This window comes from Quercus suber, unplaced genomic scaffold, assembly GCF_002906115.3.
Source record: "Quercus suber isolate HL8 unplaced genomic scaffold, Cork oak 2.0 scaffold_278, whole genome shotgun sequence".
NCBI lineage: Eukaryota > Viridiplantae > Streptophyta > Magnoliopsida > Fagales > Fagaceae > Quercus > Quercus suber.
The window spans coordinates 374,029-390,054 of NW_027069734.1; the positions used below are offsets into that span (position 1 = coordinate 374,029).

The window sequence follows — 16,026 nt, forward strand, 5'->3', positions numbered from 1 at the left end:
ATCTCTTTCGTCAAGGGTGCAAGCTTTGGAGGGTGAAAACTCAAAGCTGAAGAAGAGCCTCATCGACTCAATGGACGAAACTACTTCTTTAAAGGAGAAGGTCAAGGTCCTAGGTGACGACCTTAGAGTGGAGCGTCAGCTGAACTTGGAAAAGGACGAGCAGCTTCAAAATGCCAGGGAATCGCTGAGGACAATCACAGCTAGATCAGTTGAGGCCTTCCAAACCACTGACGAGTACAATACAGTGATCTTCAGTTGGTAGTTTAAAGGCTTTGAGCTCCTCCAAAGGTACATGGTCAAACATCCGACTGGAGTTGATATCGAAAACCTAGACTTGGAAGAAGTGGACAAAGAGATGGCCGCTGATGAAGCTGCTCAATCCGTGGTTCCTGCTGGTGACGGTCCAGAGAATGTTCCGGTTGACGATGTTGCTGCTGTTGACGCCCCTCCAGCTCCTGAAGCCTGAACCTGCTACTTATGTTTTAACAGAAATATTTATTTTGTTTGTTGATCAATGCCCGTCGTGGCCTTTTTTGTAAATCTATTTTTGAAACATCTTTTTCTTTTATTTTGGGAACACTGTTTTAACTCAGCGTTTATGGGTTTGTGAAAACAATGGTAATTTGCTTGTTTGCTTTTGGTTTTAACTTACTTCTTGTATTTACCTGCGTTTGTAGGTTGCATGCTTTTAACTGCTCATGTGATGTGCTTAATGAAGCTCTTGCATCTCCTTCTTTCCACTAGCATTTTTTGTTTCTATAAGATACACCCTTTTTGGAATGATATACGTCAGCAGCTCATATTCGACACGGCATGATTCTGTTACTAAGCCTTTTTCACGGATTTTATGATTGTCAATAGCATATATCCGTCAGAGCAGAATCTGGTTACTTGGTCATTCTCGACTCTTTTTGACTTACACCTTTTGTCATCGTCAGTAGCTTACATCTGTCAGAGCGGAATCTTGCTACCTAGTTATTTTAGACTCTTATGACTTACACCTTTTTTCAAGGATCTTGTCATCGTCAGTAGCTTACATCTGTCAGAGCAGAATCTTGCTACTTAGTCATTTTTTACTATGACTTACACCTTTTTTCAAGGATCTTGTCGTCGTCAGTAGCTTACATCCGTTAGAGCAGAATCTTGCTACTTAGTCATTTTTGACTCTATGACTTACACCTTTTTTCAAGGATCTTGTCATCGTCAGCAGCTTACATCCGTCAGAGCGGAATCTTGCTACTTAGTCATTTTTGACTCTTTATGCCTTGTGATCGCATACACCTGCTTATAGAGAAACGTTAGCTAAATAACTTATTTATTAATTCCAATAATGAATAATGAATACATTTCACAATTGCGTTTATTGATGGTATTTCTTCAAGTGTTCTATGTTCCACGGCCTAGGGAGTCTTTGCCCGTCTATGGTTTCCAGATAATAGCTGCCTTTCCTGGAGTAATGGACGACCCAGTAGGGTCCTTCCCACGTGGGGCCGAGTTTCCCTTGAGTGGAATCCCTGGTAGCCGGGGTTACTTTACGAAGGACGAGGTCACCAATGTCAAGTTGTCTGAGCTTCACTCTCTTGTTGTAGTAGTTAGTCATCTTTTGCTGATATTCTGTCATTCTGCTACAAGCTTTATCTCTTACTTCGTCTAGGAAGTCCAGGTTGAGTCGCAAATGATCATCATTGACTTCTTCAACAAATGCCTCCCGTCTGATGCTAGTTATTCCCACCTCAACCGGGATCACTACTTCAGTGCCGTAGGTGAGTCTAAAGGGCGTCTCTCCTGTTGGTGTTCTCGCTGTTGTCCTGTAGGCCCACAATACATTGGGCAATTCTTCTGGCCAGGCACCCTTCGCATCGTCCAGCTTCGTTTTAATAATCTTGAGCAACGTTCGATTCGTCACCTCCATTTGTCCATTCGCCTGTGGATGACCTGGGGACGAGAATTGATTCTTGATGCCTAGGCCTGAGCAAAATTCCCTAAAACCTTGGCTGTCGAATTGTCGTCCATTGTCTGATATGATCGTCCTTGGAATCCCGAACCTGCAAATGATGTTCTTCCATACAAAGCTCTGGATTCTGGCTTCGGTTATGGTCGCCAGTGCCTCTGCTTCAACCCATTTTGTAAAATAATTAATAGCAACTAGTAAGAATTTTACCTGACTTTTGCCCTGAGTAGCGGGCCGACGATGTCGATTCCCCACTGTGCAAACGGCCATGGGGATGAAATCGTCGTCAATTTCTCTGCTGGAAGTCGCTGAACGTTTCCGAACCGTTGGCACTTGTCACATCTCTTGACTAACTCTACCGCGTCCACCTGCATAGTGGGCCAGAAATAGCCTGTTCGAATTATTTTTCTTGTCAGGGATCTGGGGCCAGCATGATCCCTGTAAACACCTTCGTGGATTTCCTTCAGGATGTACGTTGCTTCTTTCTTGTCGACACACCTTAGGTAAGGCATGGAGAAGCCTCTTTTATATAGGGCATCATTGAGGATTATGAATCTAGCTGCCCTCTTTTTGATCTTCCTGGCTTCTTCTTTGTTCTGTAGGAGATGCCCGTCCTGAAGGAAGGATACAATGGGTGTCATCCAGCTGTTTGAGCTCTGGATTGCAGATGTTGGAATCTCTTCAATGCTGGGGTTTTTCTGAACTTCTATCATCAGGCCTTCTTCCACCACTCTTTCATCTGACGAGGCTATCTTTGAGACTCCGTCTGCCATCACATTCTGGCTTCTGGGGATCTGCATGAACTCTACCTTTTCGAACTCTTGAGCTAGATTCTTTGTCAATCTGAGGTACCTCTGCATCCTTTCTTCTTTGGCTTCGTATTCTCCCCTGGCTTGCCCAATTACTAGCTTCGAATCACTCTAGATCACCAGGTTCTTAATTCCAAACTCTCTTCCAAGCCTTAACCCCGTCAGAATCCCTTCATATTCGGCCTCGTTATTAGTTGCTAGGAATTTCAACTAAACTCCATATTTTAGCTTTTCTCCGTCGGGGGTGATTATGACTACCCCTACTCCTCCTCTCTTATAGGCTGACGAGCCGTCGGTCTGTATTGTCCATTGCTTGTGTTCGATGGTGAAGCCGTCCTCATCCAGGTGGGTGAATTCCGCGATGAAGTCTACTAAAGTTTGTGCTTTTATGGCCGTCCTGGGGTGGTATTCAATATCAAATAGATTGAGCTCAATCGCCCACTGGACCATTCTCCCTGCCGCCTCGGGCTTGCTCATGGACTTCTTGATTGGTTGGTCCGTCATTACCAGGATGGGATGCGCTCGGAAGTACTGCCTGAGTTTTCGTGAAGCTACTATCAGCACGAACGTGATCTTCTCAATCTAAGGATACTTGGACTCAGCTCCCTGGAAGGCTTGGCTGATGTAATAGACGGGGAGTTGCTTCCCGTCTTCTTCTCGGATCAAGGCTCCACTGACGGCCGTATCTGACACTGCCAGGTACAAGTATAAGTTCTCACCTTCTTTTGACGGGCTTAGAAGTGGTGGATTGCTTAAGTAACGTTTGAGTTCCTGGAATGCGGCCTCGCACTCGTCAGTCCAGGCGAAAGCCTGTCTCAATGTCTTGAAGAAGGGTTTGTCCGTCGCTCTAGAGACGAACCTATTGAGGGCTGCAATCCTTCCTGTCAGCTTCTGGACGTCCTTGACGGTCTTGGGCGAGGCTATATTGATTATGGCTTGTACCTTCTCTGGATTCGCCTCGATTCCCCTCTGGGACACCATAAATCCCAGGAATTTCCCCGAGGCTATGCCAAAGACACATTTACTGGGGTTCAGCTTCATATGATATTGCTTGAGAGTAGCAAATGTCTCTTTGAGGTCGTCCAGATGGGTGAGTTCCTCTTTACTCTTGATGAGCATGTCGTCTACGTATACTTCCATGTTCCTGCCTATCTGCTTGCTGAACATTCTATTTACCAATCTCTGATAAGTGACGCCTACATTCTTCAATCCGAAAGGCATTACCTTATAGCAATAGAGCCCTTAGCTGGTGATGAAGGCTGTTTTCTCCTGATCCTGTTCTGCCATTTTTATCTGGTTGTATCCAGAGAAAGCATCCATGAACGTCAGAAGCTTGTGCCCAGCTGTGGAGTCTACCAACTGGTCTATTCTCGGGAGAGGGAAGTTGTCCTTCAGGCATGCTTTGTTCAGGGCTGTGAAGTCTACGCACATTCTCCATTTTCCATTAGCTTTTTTCACCAGGACGATATTTGCGAGCCAATCTGGGTAATATACTTCACGGATAAAGCCGGCGGCCAAGAGCTTGTTAACTTCGTCAGTAACCGCTTGATCTCTTTCGGGTGCGAAAACTCTTCGTCTTTGTTTGACGGGCTTCCTTTCCGGGTCTACATTCAACCTGTGTTGGATGACTTCTGGAGATATGCCTGGCATGTCATCGTGGCTCCAAGCAAAGACGTCTAAGTTTTCTTTAAGAAATTGAACCAGCTTTGTTCTCATCTCAAGACTTAGAGTCGTCCCTATCCTGGTCGTCTTATTTGGTTCTTCATCGGATAATTCTACTGTCTCCAAGTCCTCCATCTTTTCTTTCTCCTTTTCTTCGATCGTCCATGTATGGTTCTCCTTTGCGCTCACGACGGCCTGGTAACACTCCCAAGCTAAAACTTGATCTCCTTTGACTTCTCCTACCCCATTCTCCTTTGGGAATTTTATCTTCAAGCAGTAGGTTGACGTGGATGATTTCCACTTGTTGAGCACTGGTCTTCCAATGATTACATTGTAGGTTGAGGGACAATCTACCACCAAGAAGTCCAGATCACAGGTCAACTGCTTCGGGTAGGTTCCCACTGTCACCTTCAACGTCACTATACCCTTGGGGTTTACCCTGTCTCCACTGAAGTTGACAAGGGGGGAGTCAAATGGACGCAATCTTTTTGGATCCAGTTTCAACTGCTGGAACGCAGGGAAGTAAATGATGTCAGCAGAGCTTCCATTGTCCACGAGGATCCTCTTTGTGTTGAATCCTTCTATTGTAAGTGCTATGACCAGGGGGTCATTGTGAGGTTGTTTCACTCCCCTAGCATCTCCTTCATTGAAAATCATGTCCTGATCGGTTCGTCTCTGTTTCAACGGGGGTGTCATGTGGATGTTGTTCACCTGTCATTGATATGCTTTCTTAAGGGACTTGAATGACCCACCTGCCATGGGTCCTCCTGCGATCATCTATATTTTCCCTATCACATTTTGAGGAGGCTGCTACTGACGGTTATTGCCCCCGGAGGTGGACTCGTGCTGACCCTTGTTTCCATCTCGGAATCTACTGTATTCCCCTTTCTTGACAAACTTCTGTAGCTTTCCTTTCTATATCAACTCCTCAATCTGTTCTTTGAGGTCTCGACAATTTTCAATGTAATGGCTGTGGTCCTTGTGAAATCGGCAGTATTTATTCTTATCACGGACGTTAAGGGATGAGTGCAATGGTCGCGGCCACTTAAGGTAATGCTCGTCCTTAATCTGCGTTAAGATTTTATCGACTGGCATAATAAGAGGGGTAAATTTTACCGCTTGCGGTCCTTTGTCATCCTTCCTCCTGACTCCGTCATTGGTCCAATGATTTAGGCGCTCCCGCTTTTGCCCTCTACGATCATCATCTTTCCTTTCTTTGTCCCCTGGTCTCCCTCCATCCCTGATGGCCGCTAATGCGTCTTCGGCGTTCAGGAGCATTTCGACCATCGTTTTTGGGGGATTCTTTGTGAGTGACGAAACGAGCTCTCTGGATCTCAACCCTACCTTGAAGGTCGTCAGTTGCACCTTATCGTCTGCATCGTCCACCTCCAGTGTTTCGCGAGTAAAGCATTTCACGTATGACCTTAGAGTTTCCTTTTCTCCCTGCCTGATGGTAAGTAAATGATCTGCGGTTCTCTTAGGATGCTGTCCTCCAATGAAGTGACACAAGAATGCATTGCTCAACTGCTCGAAATTGTCAATGGACGACGTTGGCAGCTTTGTGAACCATTCCCTTGCAGCTCCTTTGAGGGTGGTGGGGAAGGAGCGACACAGTATTTCGTCTAGGGGCTGCTGGAGCCCTAGGGTCGTCTTAAAAGTGTTCAGATGATCCTGAGGGTCTTTTAGCCCATCGAATGGTTCAAGCTGGGGCAACCAAAATTTTGACGGTACTAGGCACTCAAGGACCGCTGGGTTGAACGGTGAATCTGTTGCCCTAACCATTCGATCTACACTTCGATCTGTTTTCTCCTTGATGGCATTTCTAAGTTCGTCCATCTCCCGCCTCATCTCTTGGAGAAGGTCCGAGTTGTGCTCGGTTGGAGTAGCGAGCCTTTGGTGGTCACTTCTTCTATGGCTATCTCCCTCGTCGTCTCGGTTCCCTTTAGATTGATTCTCTTCTTGTTGAAGCCGTAGTTTCAGCTCCTAATTTTGCCTGGTCAGTTCTTCAACGGTGGCTGCAAGGGCTTGAACTTGTTGAGCTAAGGCTGTAGAATCCAGATTAGACTCCATGTGAGACTATTTTTCTGTATTGAACACGAAAATGTCGAATTTCCCATAGACAGTGCCAAACTGATGAAGCGTGAATTCGTCAGCCAATGTATGTAGACAGAAATGATCTCCGGCCTCCTGCAAGTATGTATCCTTGAGTGTGCTCACCAGTGTGGTGCCTGCCACAACGTCTCCGATGCCAAAGTCAGTATCCGAAATTATTTAAGAATGAGCAATATAGTGTATCAGAGAAATCTTACAGTAATTATCTCAATGTGCACATACCTTATTCTTGGCCATATGGGGGCTTTATATATGTTGTTGTAACCTCTAGCCATTGGGCAATTACGGTGGTTCTTAACACCCCTCTGAGTAACGTTTTCTGGCCCCATCATGTTGCTTTTAATTTTATCCCAACGGTCTGTACAACTGGTTTTGTAACCGTCCAGGACGTTTATAGGCAGCATTGAATGAGGTGTTTAAGCCTTGTCAGTGAACTGGTAACTCGTCAGTGTAAATCTGTCTCGTCGGCCCAGTTTTCCTCATCTATGCTTGATTTCGTCAATCCCATCAAATACTTTTACAAATACCAATAAGCAATGAATAAGATAATGTCTCTAAGCCATGTTCGACATTCTGTATCGCATGTGGAATTTTTAATTATAAATGAGAGGTAAAATGTAGATAGATAACAAATTCAAACTCTATAAATTTGTTTTGATAAATTCATAACCTATCAAATCATATAGATGTAAAATTATATAATATTTTATTGAAAGAGAATATGATTGACATTCACTACCACTAGTATTTTCAAGAAATAATTGTAAGGACCAGATTTAGATCCCTAGCCCAAAAGATTGATGGACTTAAACCCAAAAAACCCAAAATAATGAATTTGTAAAGAGTGGGTTGGAAAACTAGGTTTTCATGAATCAGACAAACACTAAAGTAGATTTAGGTGACAAGAAAATGTAAATAGACAGGTTTATGCTGAAGAAAATCGTCCTCGACAAAGTCTGAGATGATATGTTCTTATATATTTCTTTCAAGTTTGATTACAAAGTCAGTTCTTGATGATACAGTGTTTTTCTCTTAATTTTGATCCCCCTCTTTCATTGCTCCCTCCTTCTTTTATACTCTCTTCTCCTTTCATTTTTTTGCTCCACATGTATGCCAGATAGTTGGTGTTGATACTTGTCCCATCAACACCTCCCATAAGTCTTCGTATAGTAGTTGTAGGGCTGAAATCTACTGTTTAGATATCACTTCCACATTAATGTGACCAAAGAGTTAGCTGCAGTGCATTTAATGCGGAGGCAACAGCTTTCTCTTTAGATATTTTAGGACTCCTCCCTGTCTGATGTCTCTGCAATGCTTATCCGCACTAACAGAACTTCCTGTAATGTTACCTTGGTTGACAGACTACCTCTTCGGACCTCGGCTTTGGTTGGCAAAGGAGGCATTTATCCTTAGCCCATCCTATTGAGCCATTATGACCAAAACTAACCTCTTTATTTTCTAACACAGTCTCTTCTGACAAAGATTCCTCCTCCTCAGACAAACTCTTGTCTTCGGCTTGGGCCACAGGCCCAATATACAAATAGATAACAAACTCCCGGGCTCGATATCCCTACAATAACCAATAATTTTTTTTTTTTTCTACACTCTTTTCTGACAGCCAATTTCGTCGTTTCACCACTAGATCGAAATAGTCAAGCCTTTTCGAAAATTACATAAATAAAATAATAAGAAATTCCTCTGATAATCATATACAACATCCCAATAACTATACACGTCCTTTATCACCTATCATGAGGATTTTTTAATTCTGAATGAATGATAGAGTGGAGATAGAGATAGGGTTAAAACTAAATATCGTCTACTCTCTTATTAAAAAAAATATATTATAATCATTAATAAGAAATGGTGAATTTCATTGTGTTAATTTTTTAAAAATATTTTTAGAATGAAAACAATAAGTAAAATATACTATTGAATCCTAAACTTTAGGATTACTTATAATCCCTTAGATGATGGGATCAAATTAAAAAATGACATTTTATTACTCCATATATAAGTACTAAAATCTATCAGTTTAAGTAAATTTATTAGAGATTAAAAGTGATTACCTTAAATATGTTAGAGACTTCAAGCTCATGAGTTTAATTCTAAGAATCAATAATGTATTATGGAAAAATATTTATTTATACACGATAATTTTCTCTTATAGATGTCAAATACTATACAATAAATTTAGAATTACAAAAAAATTTACAATTATCTACGTGGCACACTATTATTTCTAGGTTAAAAAATGATATCACTAGTGACAGTGATGGAGCTAGGAATTCAATTTAGGGGGCAATGTTGAAAGCAAAATTAATCTAAAAAAGATTAACTGTTATTAATAGCAAACTAAATACACAAATATATATTAATGTAATTTAGAGATTAATCTAAATAAATAGAGTTTAAACAATCAATTTGATTTCTTAAAATAAATTATTGTAAAATTGTTAAGGGTATAACAATGTACTAGCAATTTTGTATCCTCACTACCTTGATGAATGCTATTAAAAAATAATGTTGACTTCAACAATTTTTTTCTCTATTCTTTTAAACAATTAAAATTTGGATTATAGCAAAAACAAGATTAAAAAAAATTAAAAACTAAAAAAAAATAAGAAAAGAGTGGAGGCTATGGTATTAGTGCTATATATGAATATAAGGAGGCCATTTTTTAATAAAAATAATGATTATGTAGAACCCACCTATAGGAGAGTTGGTATTTTCACAAGTTGACACTAGAAATTTTATAACTGGTAGACAATAAAATAGTGTAAGTGGTGGGCTTAAATGATTTTTTTTTTTTTTTGAAACTAAATGAAAATTGAATGTTCAACAATTGTAAAATTTATTATGAAAAATACTATATATACTATATAGTATTGCTTTGACAATTGTAAAATTTGGTGTAAAAAAAATTGTGTAAACTGTTAATAGTTTGAAAACTGGTCAAAATGACAATACTTTTAGTCTTATGTGAGGCCATTTAACTTTGTTTTCATTGGAAAAAGATGAAAATGTTCTATGAGCATTAGTATTGGTAGTGCTAAAAAACTATATTGCTATTTTTAGCACCATCAAATTCAAATCTATGGCTTCTTTGGTGGAGCCAAAGCCAAATAATTTGGCTCCACATCTACCGTGGTGGTTCACGGTAGCTCATAGGTTAAAAAAGTATTATTAAATTACGTATTCATACTGCTTTATATTAAATATATTATTTTATTTACGTGTTCATACTGCTTTGTAGTGAATATATTATTTTATTGTAGTAGATATATTATTTTATTATGTTGTTTATATTATTTTATTGTGCTAAAAACTTAAATAAAACTACTGATGTTTGGTGTTTTGTAAACTGAAAAAGTAAGATAGATAAAATAGTTTTTTGTGAAAACATATTACTAAATTTATGGCTCCACCAATGTAGATACTCTTATACAAATAGTTAAACATTAGATTGTTTTCTTTTAAAAGTAGAGAAGTCTTCTTATTTATGTGAGCAAAAATTTGAGATAGAAAAATTTTGTTAAAGGGTAAAATGCTTTATAAATATTATTAAAACGTGATTTAAAATCACGTTATCAGTTTATAAAAAAACACCATGTATACTGTTTTTGTATGTAACCTATACAAAAAAATAATGCGAAAAGCATTGGTTCTATTACCTTACTCCATCATGTGACCTACTACTGATTGAGAATCTGCTTGACTTTTCATCACCACTATATTTTGCAGGAAATGACCGTCACCGTTTTTCTCCGCACCTATCATTTTCTTACTCTATTGGATGCAGTGAACCACGTAGCTGCAGTTTGTCTTAAGTTAAAGAATCTCTCCTAGCAAAAAAAAAACTTATCTTTTTTTTTTTTGGTTTTTTACTGTTCACGATGAGTGGGTCTATAACAGGATAAATCGCTAGTTCAGAAAGTTTTTTTCAAAGTGTTGATATCTGGATTTGATCTCTCCTAGCAAAAAAAAAAACTTATCTTTTTTTTTTTTGTTGGTTTTTTACTGTTCACAACGAGTGGGTCTATAACAGGATAAATTGCTAGTTCAGAAAGTTTTTTTCAAAGTGCTGATATCTGGATTTGAACTAGGGAACTCCTAGTCAAATTCAAGACAGTCATTTTAAGACCAAGTGTCCAACCACTCAGCCAACCCCACTGGGATAAAAAAATATATTAAAAAAAAAAAAAAAAAAAAAAAAAAAACATTATCATAACCATCTAATGCTCATGGAGGAGAAATAAAGAGATAGTCAATGATAAGGTCAGCTGGTCACACCCATGACTCACCAGTGAAGTAATCTTTCAAAGTTATAAAATGTTATAAATACCAAGTATTGTTATCATTCAGTGACATACCTAAGTATCCAACACTATATATTAAATCATTCTCTTCTAGCCTTTTGTAAGTGCATGAAATAAAATAGATTATAACTACGATATTTTCACTACTGCTAAGTATAATTTTTCAGTGTCAAGTTGAACCTAGTACAGGCTAGCATGTTCATAAAAAAAAGGTACGGACTAGCTTAATATATATTATTGAGGAGAATATCCTGTCTGGTCATTAATTCGAGGGGTCATTGCAAGCTGTGTTCAATCAAAAGGTTTTGAATTGTCGATTAACAGAAGCCAAAACAAACTTTTTTTATTGCATGGCATCTGTAGTCCTCCTTTGAAGCTAGCTAGAAGAGCATACACATATACAAAAAGAAACAAGGTAAAGTCCATGCATGGAATCACCAGCTTTTTTCCTTAAACCTGTCATCATATCATACTTTATTTCAATGATTCAGAATTTAGAAGTTTATTTCTTCTAACATAGAGTGTTTTTACTTTTTAGTGGCACAGACAATTTCTTTAGAAGACATGAACATGGAAGAAGCAAAAGAAAAAAGAGAGATTAACGAGAGAGAAGACTTAGAAGGAGTAACAGTTGTTTCTGAAGGGTGGAAGAAAACCCAGCAACCATGGAATAAGCAAATAACTATAAGGGGAATGGTAGTGAGCATCATGATTGGAACCATGTACAGTGTGATAGCCATGAAGTTGAACCTCACAACTGGGCTGGTTCCTAATCTAAATGTCTCTGCAGCACTTATTGCTTTTGTATTTATCCGATCATGGACAAAAATACTAGAAAAGGCAGGATTTGTGTCAAAGCCTTTCAGTCGGCAAGAGAATACTATGATACAAACTTGTGCAGTTGCATGCTATAGCATTGCTGTTGGAGGTTTGAGGCTTTAATATTTGTAGTTTTACTTTGCATCTTAGAAAATATCTCTTAACCTTTTTTTTTCACTTTTTCTTTTTCAAGAACTTTTTAGACATCTTTTTTTCTCTTTTGGGCTGTAGGTGGATTTGCTTCTTATCTCTTGGCATTAAACAAGAAGACATATTTGTTGTCTGGGGTCAACAACGAGGGAAACTCAATAAAGAGTGTCAAGGAGCCTGGATTTGTTTGGATGACTGGTTACCTCTTTGTAGTCTGCTTTGTTGGACTTTTTGTCTTAGTTCCCCTGAGGAAGGTACATCTTCTTGGTGGTCTCAATTTTCATCTTCAATTTTGAAGGAATTAGAAAGTGCTCTTTACCTTTTTTTTTTTTTTTTGAGAGAAAAGTGCTTTTTACCTTATTTCAACACTAGGGGTTTTAATAATTACTTTATGAAGATTTCCTTTCTTCTTATTGATGACTATTTCAACTTTTACTTGTGTTTCTACTCATTCATCATATATGATGAAAAAAAGTCTGGAAAGTTCGTCATTGAAATCAACACTTTTCTTTTGGGTGTGAGTGGGCACGGTTAAAATTTTCTTTCTTGATCTAATGATGTATAAAATACTATATTATTTAAAATTTTAAATAATATAACATTAAATATGTATTTTTTAATTTATAATATTTTAGATTTGTAACATTTAATTAACCTAAAACATGAAGGAAAAATTCTATTTCAAATGGAGATGAATTATGATCATTGTCTTTGGGATTGATGCTGAGTTAATGCTGATTGCAAAGTCAATGGATTTTTCTCCCACCATGATTTTTCTCTGCCCTTTTTGGACCACTACGCAGATCTCAACATTTTTCTTATTGTATGTATGTTATTTCTCACTGTTCAACAGATAATGATAGTAGATCTCAAATTGACTTATCCAAGTGGCTTGGCAACTGCGGTTCTCATTAATGGTTTCCACAGTCAGGGGGATAAGATGGCAAGGTACACCTCTTCCATCGTCTTGATTGTTAAAAGAATGATATTAAATAACTACAAATTTTTCTATATAATTTTTACAAAAATATACATGAATCATCTTAGCAAATATTCTTAAGAAAATTGTTAATAAACCATAATAGAAAAATTTTGACACCATTTTTATGAAAATATAAAAAATTGTCAATAATATTTATTATTTTATCATTCTCTCAATAATTTAAAAATTTAACTACAAATTTTATTATATAATTTTTACAAGAATCATGTTAACAGATGAATAAACTATAATAGAAAAATTTTGACACCACTTTTATAGAAAATATAAAAAGTTATCAACAATATTTATTATTTTATCATTCTCTCAATAATATAAGCATTCATTTATTATATTTTTTAAATCAACCAATTATATTCTTTACTATGTCAGTTCATCATGATTATAAAGTAAAATATGTGATATTTTTAGCATTTTATTTATTTATTATATTCTTGCAGTACACCAATTATATCATTGTGACATTATTTTGTAAACATTTTGTAGAAAAACCAGTAAAACCTTTAACATCTCTTTTTATTTATTTTTTTTTTTTATTTTTTTGCTTTTTTTTGCTATTAACAAAAATAAAGTAATACCTAAAAAAGGTTTTACAAAGTTTGTATATAAACAAAATAAACCAAGGGAAAAAAAAGCTAATCCAAACTGCACAATTATTATCTCTGATTTTGTTATGACAGAAAACCACTAAAGAATCAAAGCTCAGACAGGATTTTATTTTTTGCAGGAAGCAAGTGAAAGGGTTTATGAAATATTTTTCGATTAGTTTCTTGTGGGGTTTCTTTAAGTGGTTTTTCAGTGGAAAAAATAATTGTGGATTTGGACAGTTCCCTACCTTTGGATTGCAAGCGTGGAAGCACACGTACGTCTTTGATTTATTCTCTGCTTCTTTGAACTGTACATGGTAGTGATGCTATTTAGTATTTAGTTTATTAATATCGGATTTTGCAGATTCTTCTTCGACTTTGGCTTGACTTATGTTGGAGCTGGGATGATTTGTTCCCACCTTGTAAACTTGTCTTTGGTTCTTGGAGCTGTGCTTTCCAATGGAATAATGTGGCCACTCATTGGTCGGCTTAAAGGACATTGGTTCTCTGAGAGTTTGGAAGAAAGTGACATGAAGAGTTTGTATGGTTACAAGGTCTCTCTCTCTCTCTCTCTCTCCATAACACGCACACATTCCTATTGGATTTTGCTACCCATGTTCTTCCATTTACTCTGTATTTTCTCTGCAGGTTTTCCTATCCGTTGCTTTAATCCTAGGTGATGGGATTTACAATTTCATCAAGATATTGGCATGCACAATCATTAACATCCATGGCAAATTCAAGAACAAGGACGCCAAGATGGGTAATATAAGCGGCAGCCTTTGAATTTTCCTTTTCCATTGCTGCTTCAGAAAAATTCTAGGACTACGAATAATTTCATACTTATTTTCACAACTATTTAATGTAACTGACTATGAGTGGTAGGAAATAAAAAAATTATAAATCTATGTGAAAGTAACAAGTAGCTATTTACAATTTACCATGTAGAATATTGTGAAATTAGTTGTGATCGTATAATAATTCCTACTTTACTAGATTACAATATCTATCTTAAAAGATTGATGGGCCCGCTGGCCCAATGCATTTCTAATTGTGATCAGATTTATTAAAGGTTGCATTGGTTTCTACATTGTAGACCCAAACAATGCATACTCAACTTTATTTTAAAAGCTTCGTTGAAAGCGCCGAAACTAATGTAGTAAAAATTTTTGGCATCTTTTTGAAATCCCTCCACTCCCTGCGAAATTGTACTCTGCCCTGCGTTCAGTACCTCAGAATGATATTAATTTACGAGTTTATACTTCTAACATATTATCTTCTTCTCTACTGCAGATGTGGACGACCAAGGGAACCCCATTGAAGTTTTGAAACAGAACGAAGTATTCCTGAAAGAAAACATTCCCATGTGGGTTGCACTCACTGGCTACATCATCTTTGCCATCGTATCTATAATAGTGATCCCACTGATGTTCCATCAACTTAAATGGTACTACGTTGTCATAGCCTATTTCCTTGCTCCATCTCTAGCATTCTGCAACGCTTATGGAGCCGGCCTCACGGATATGAACATGGCGTATAATTATGGGAAAGTAGCCCTCTTTGTCCTGGCTGCATTGAGTGGAAAAGAAGATGGTTTGGTGGCAGGACTTATTGGGTGTGGTATAATAAAATCTGTTGTTTCTGTGGCTTGCACTCTTATGCAAGATTTCAAAACAGCACAATTGACTAGTACTTCTCCCAGAGCAATGTTCTTGAGCCAAGTCATTGGCACGGCATTAGGCTGTGTAATGGCACCCCTTAGCTTCTTCCTTTTCTACAAGGCCTTTGATGTGGGAAACCCAAATGGAGACTTCAAAGCTCCTTATGCGTTGATCTACAGAAACATGGCCATTCTAGGTGTTGAAGGCTTCTCAGCTCTCCCTCGCCACTGCCTGCAACTCTGCTATGGCTTCTTTGCCTTTGCAGTAGGAGTTAACGTAGTGAGAGATCTTGCGCCACCAAAGATTGGAAAATATATGCCACTTCCTATGGTCATGGCAGTGCCCTTTTTAGTTGGGGCATACTTTGCGATTGATATGGGAATTGGGAGTTTGATTGTGTTTGTGTGGTACAAGGTTAACTCAAAGAAGGCCGAGTTGATGGTTCCTGCAGTTGCTTCTGGATTAATTTGCGGGGAGGGAATTTGGACGCTTCCTGCTTCAGTTCTTGCTTTGGCCAAAATAAAGCCTCCCATTTGTATGAAATTTGTACCTTCCTAGAAAAAAGCAGTAGAAAGATTTGTGGGGAGAATAGTAACAACATTAAAGGGCACATGGTTATGCACCAACTTGTTAGTTGTTAGTGCGAAGTGCAACAAAAATTATACAAAAGTGATGCGCAGAGAGCGGAACAGATTATATCCTTTCTCAAACGACAATAAGAATGCATCTTATTTATTTCCAGTTTCCATTGTCTAGGCTTGGCTGATCCCCCAGTGTCCCATGGGATTCCCTCCCTCTTTTTCTCTTTTTTCCATGGGGCTATGGCTCATTAGATTTGAAGCAATGGCACAAGCAATATAAAAGAAACACCGAGATAGGGGAGGGGGAGTTTCTTGGGTATGCGAACTTTCATAAACACGCGGTACAATCACTTCATCCCAATCTTAAAGCAATTA

The 16,026-nt window shown here is 38.1% G+C and overlaps 3 protein-coding genes across 4 annotated transcripts; 1 reads left to right on the forward strand and 2 right to left on the reverse strand.

Annotated features, from left to right (window-relative positions):
- Window positions 1–4,002: 4,002 nt before the first annotated feature.
- LOC112022164 (uncharacterized) lies at window positions 4,003–5,118 on the reverse strand. The gene has a single exon (XM_065781789.1). The coding sequence runs from the start codon at window positions 5,116–5,118 to the stop codon at window positions 4,003–4,005; it is 1,116 nt and encodes a 371-aa protein (XP_065637861.1).
- A 219-nt stretch (window positions 5,119–5,337) lies between these two features.
- Window positions 5,338–6,270, reverse strand: LOC112022163 (uncharacterized). The gene has a single exon (XM_024054740.1). The coding sequence runs from the start codon at window positions 6,268–6,270 to the stop codon at window positions 5,338–5,340; it is 933 nt and encodes a 310-aa protein (XP_023910508.1).
- Window positions 6,271–10,906: 4,636 nt separating this feature from the next.
- On the forward strand, window positions 10,907–15,811 carry LOC112022177 (metal-nicotianamine transporter YSL1). 2 transcript variants are annotated; one of them, XM_024054754.2, is made up of 8 exons: window positions 10,907–11,268; window positions 11,392–11,781; window positions 11,904–12,076; window positions 12,676–12,770; window positions 13,550–13,684; window positions 13,774–13,963; window positions 14,058–14,172; window positions 14,703–15,811. In XM_024054754.2, exons 2-8 carry the CDS (start codon window positions 11,418–11,420, stop codon window positions 15,626–15,628), a joined length of 1,998 nt encoding a protein of 665 aa, XP_023910522.1. In that variant the 5' UTR covers window positions 10,907–11,268; window positions 11,392–11,417; the 3' UTR covers window positions 15,629–15,811. The 2 variants fall into 2 exon arrangements, with proteins under 2 accessions (XP_023910522.1, XP_065637849.1); XM_065781777.1 differs by having other exon boundaries at window positions 11,400–11,781.
- Window positions 15,812–16,026: the final 215 nt, after the last annotated feature.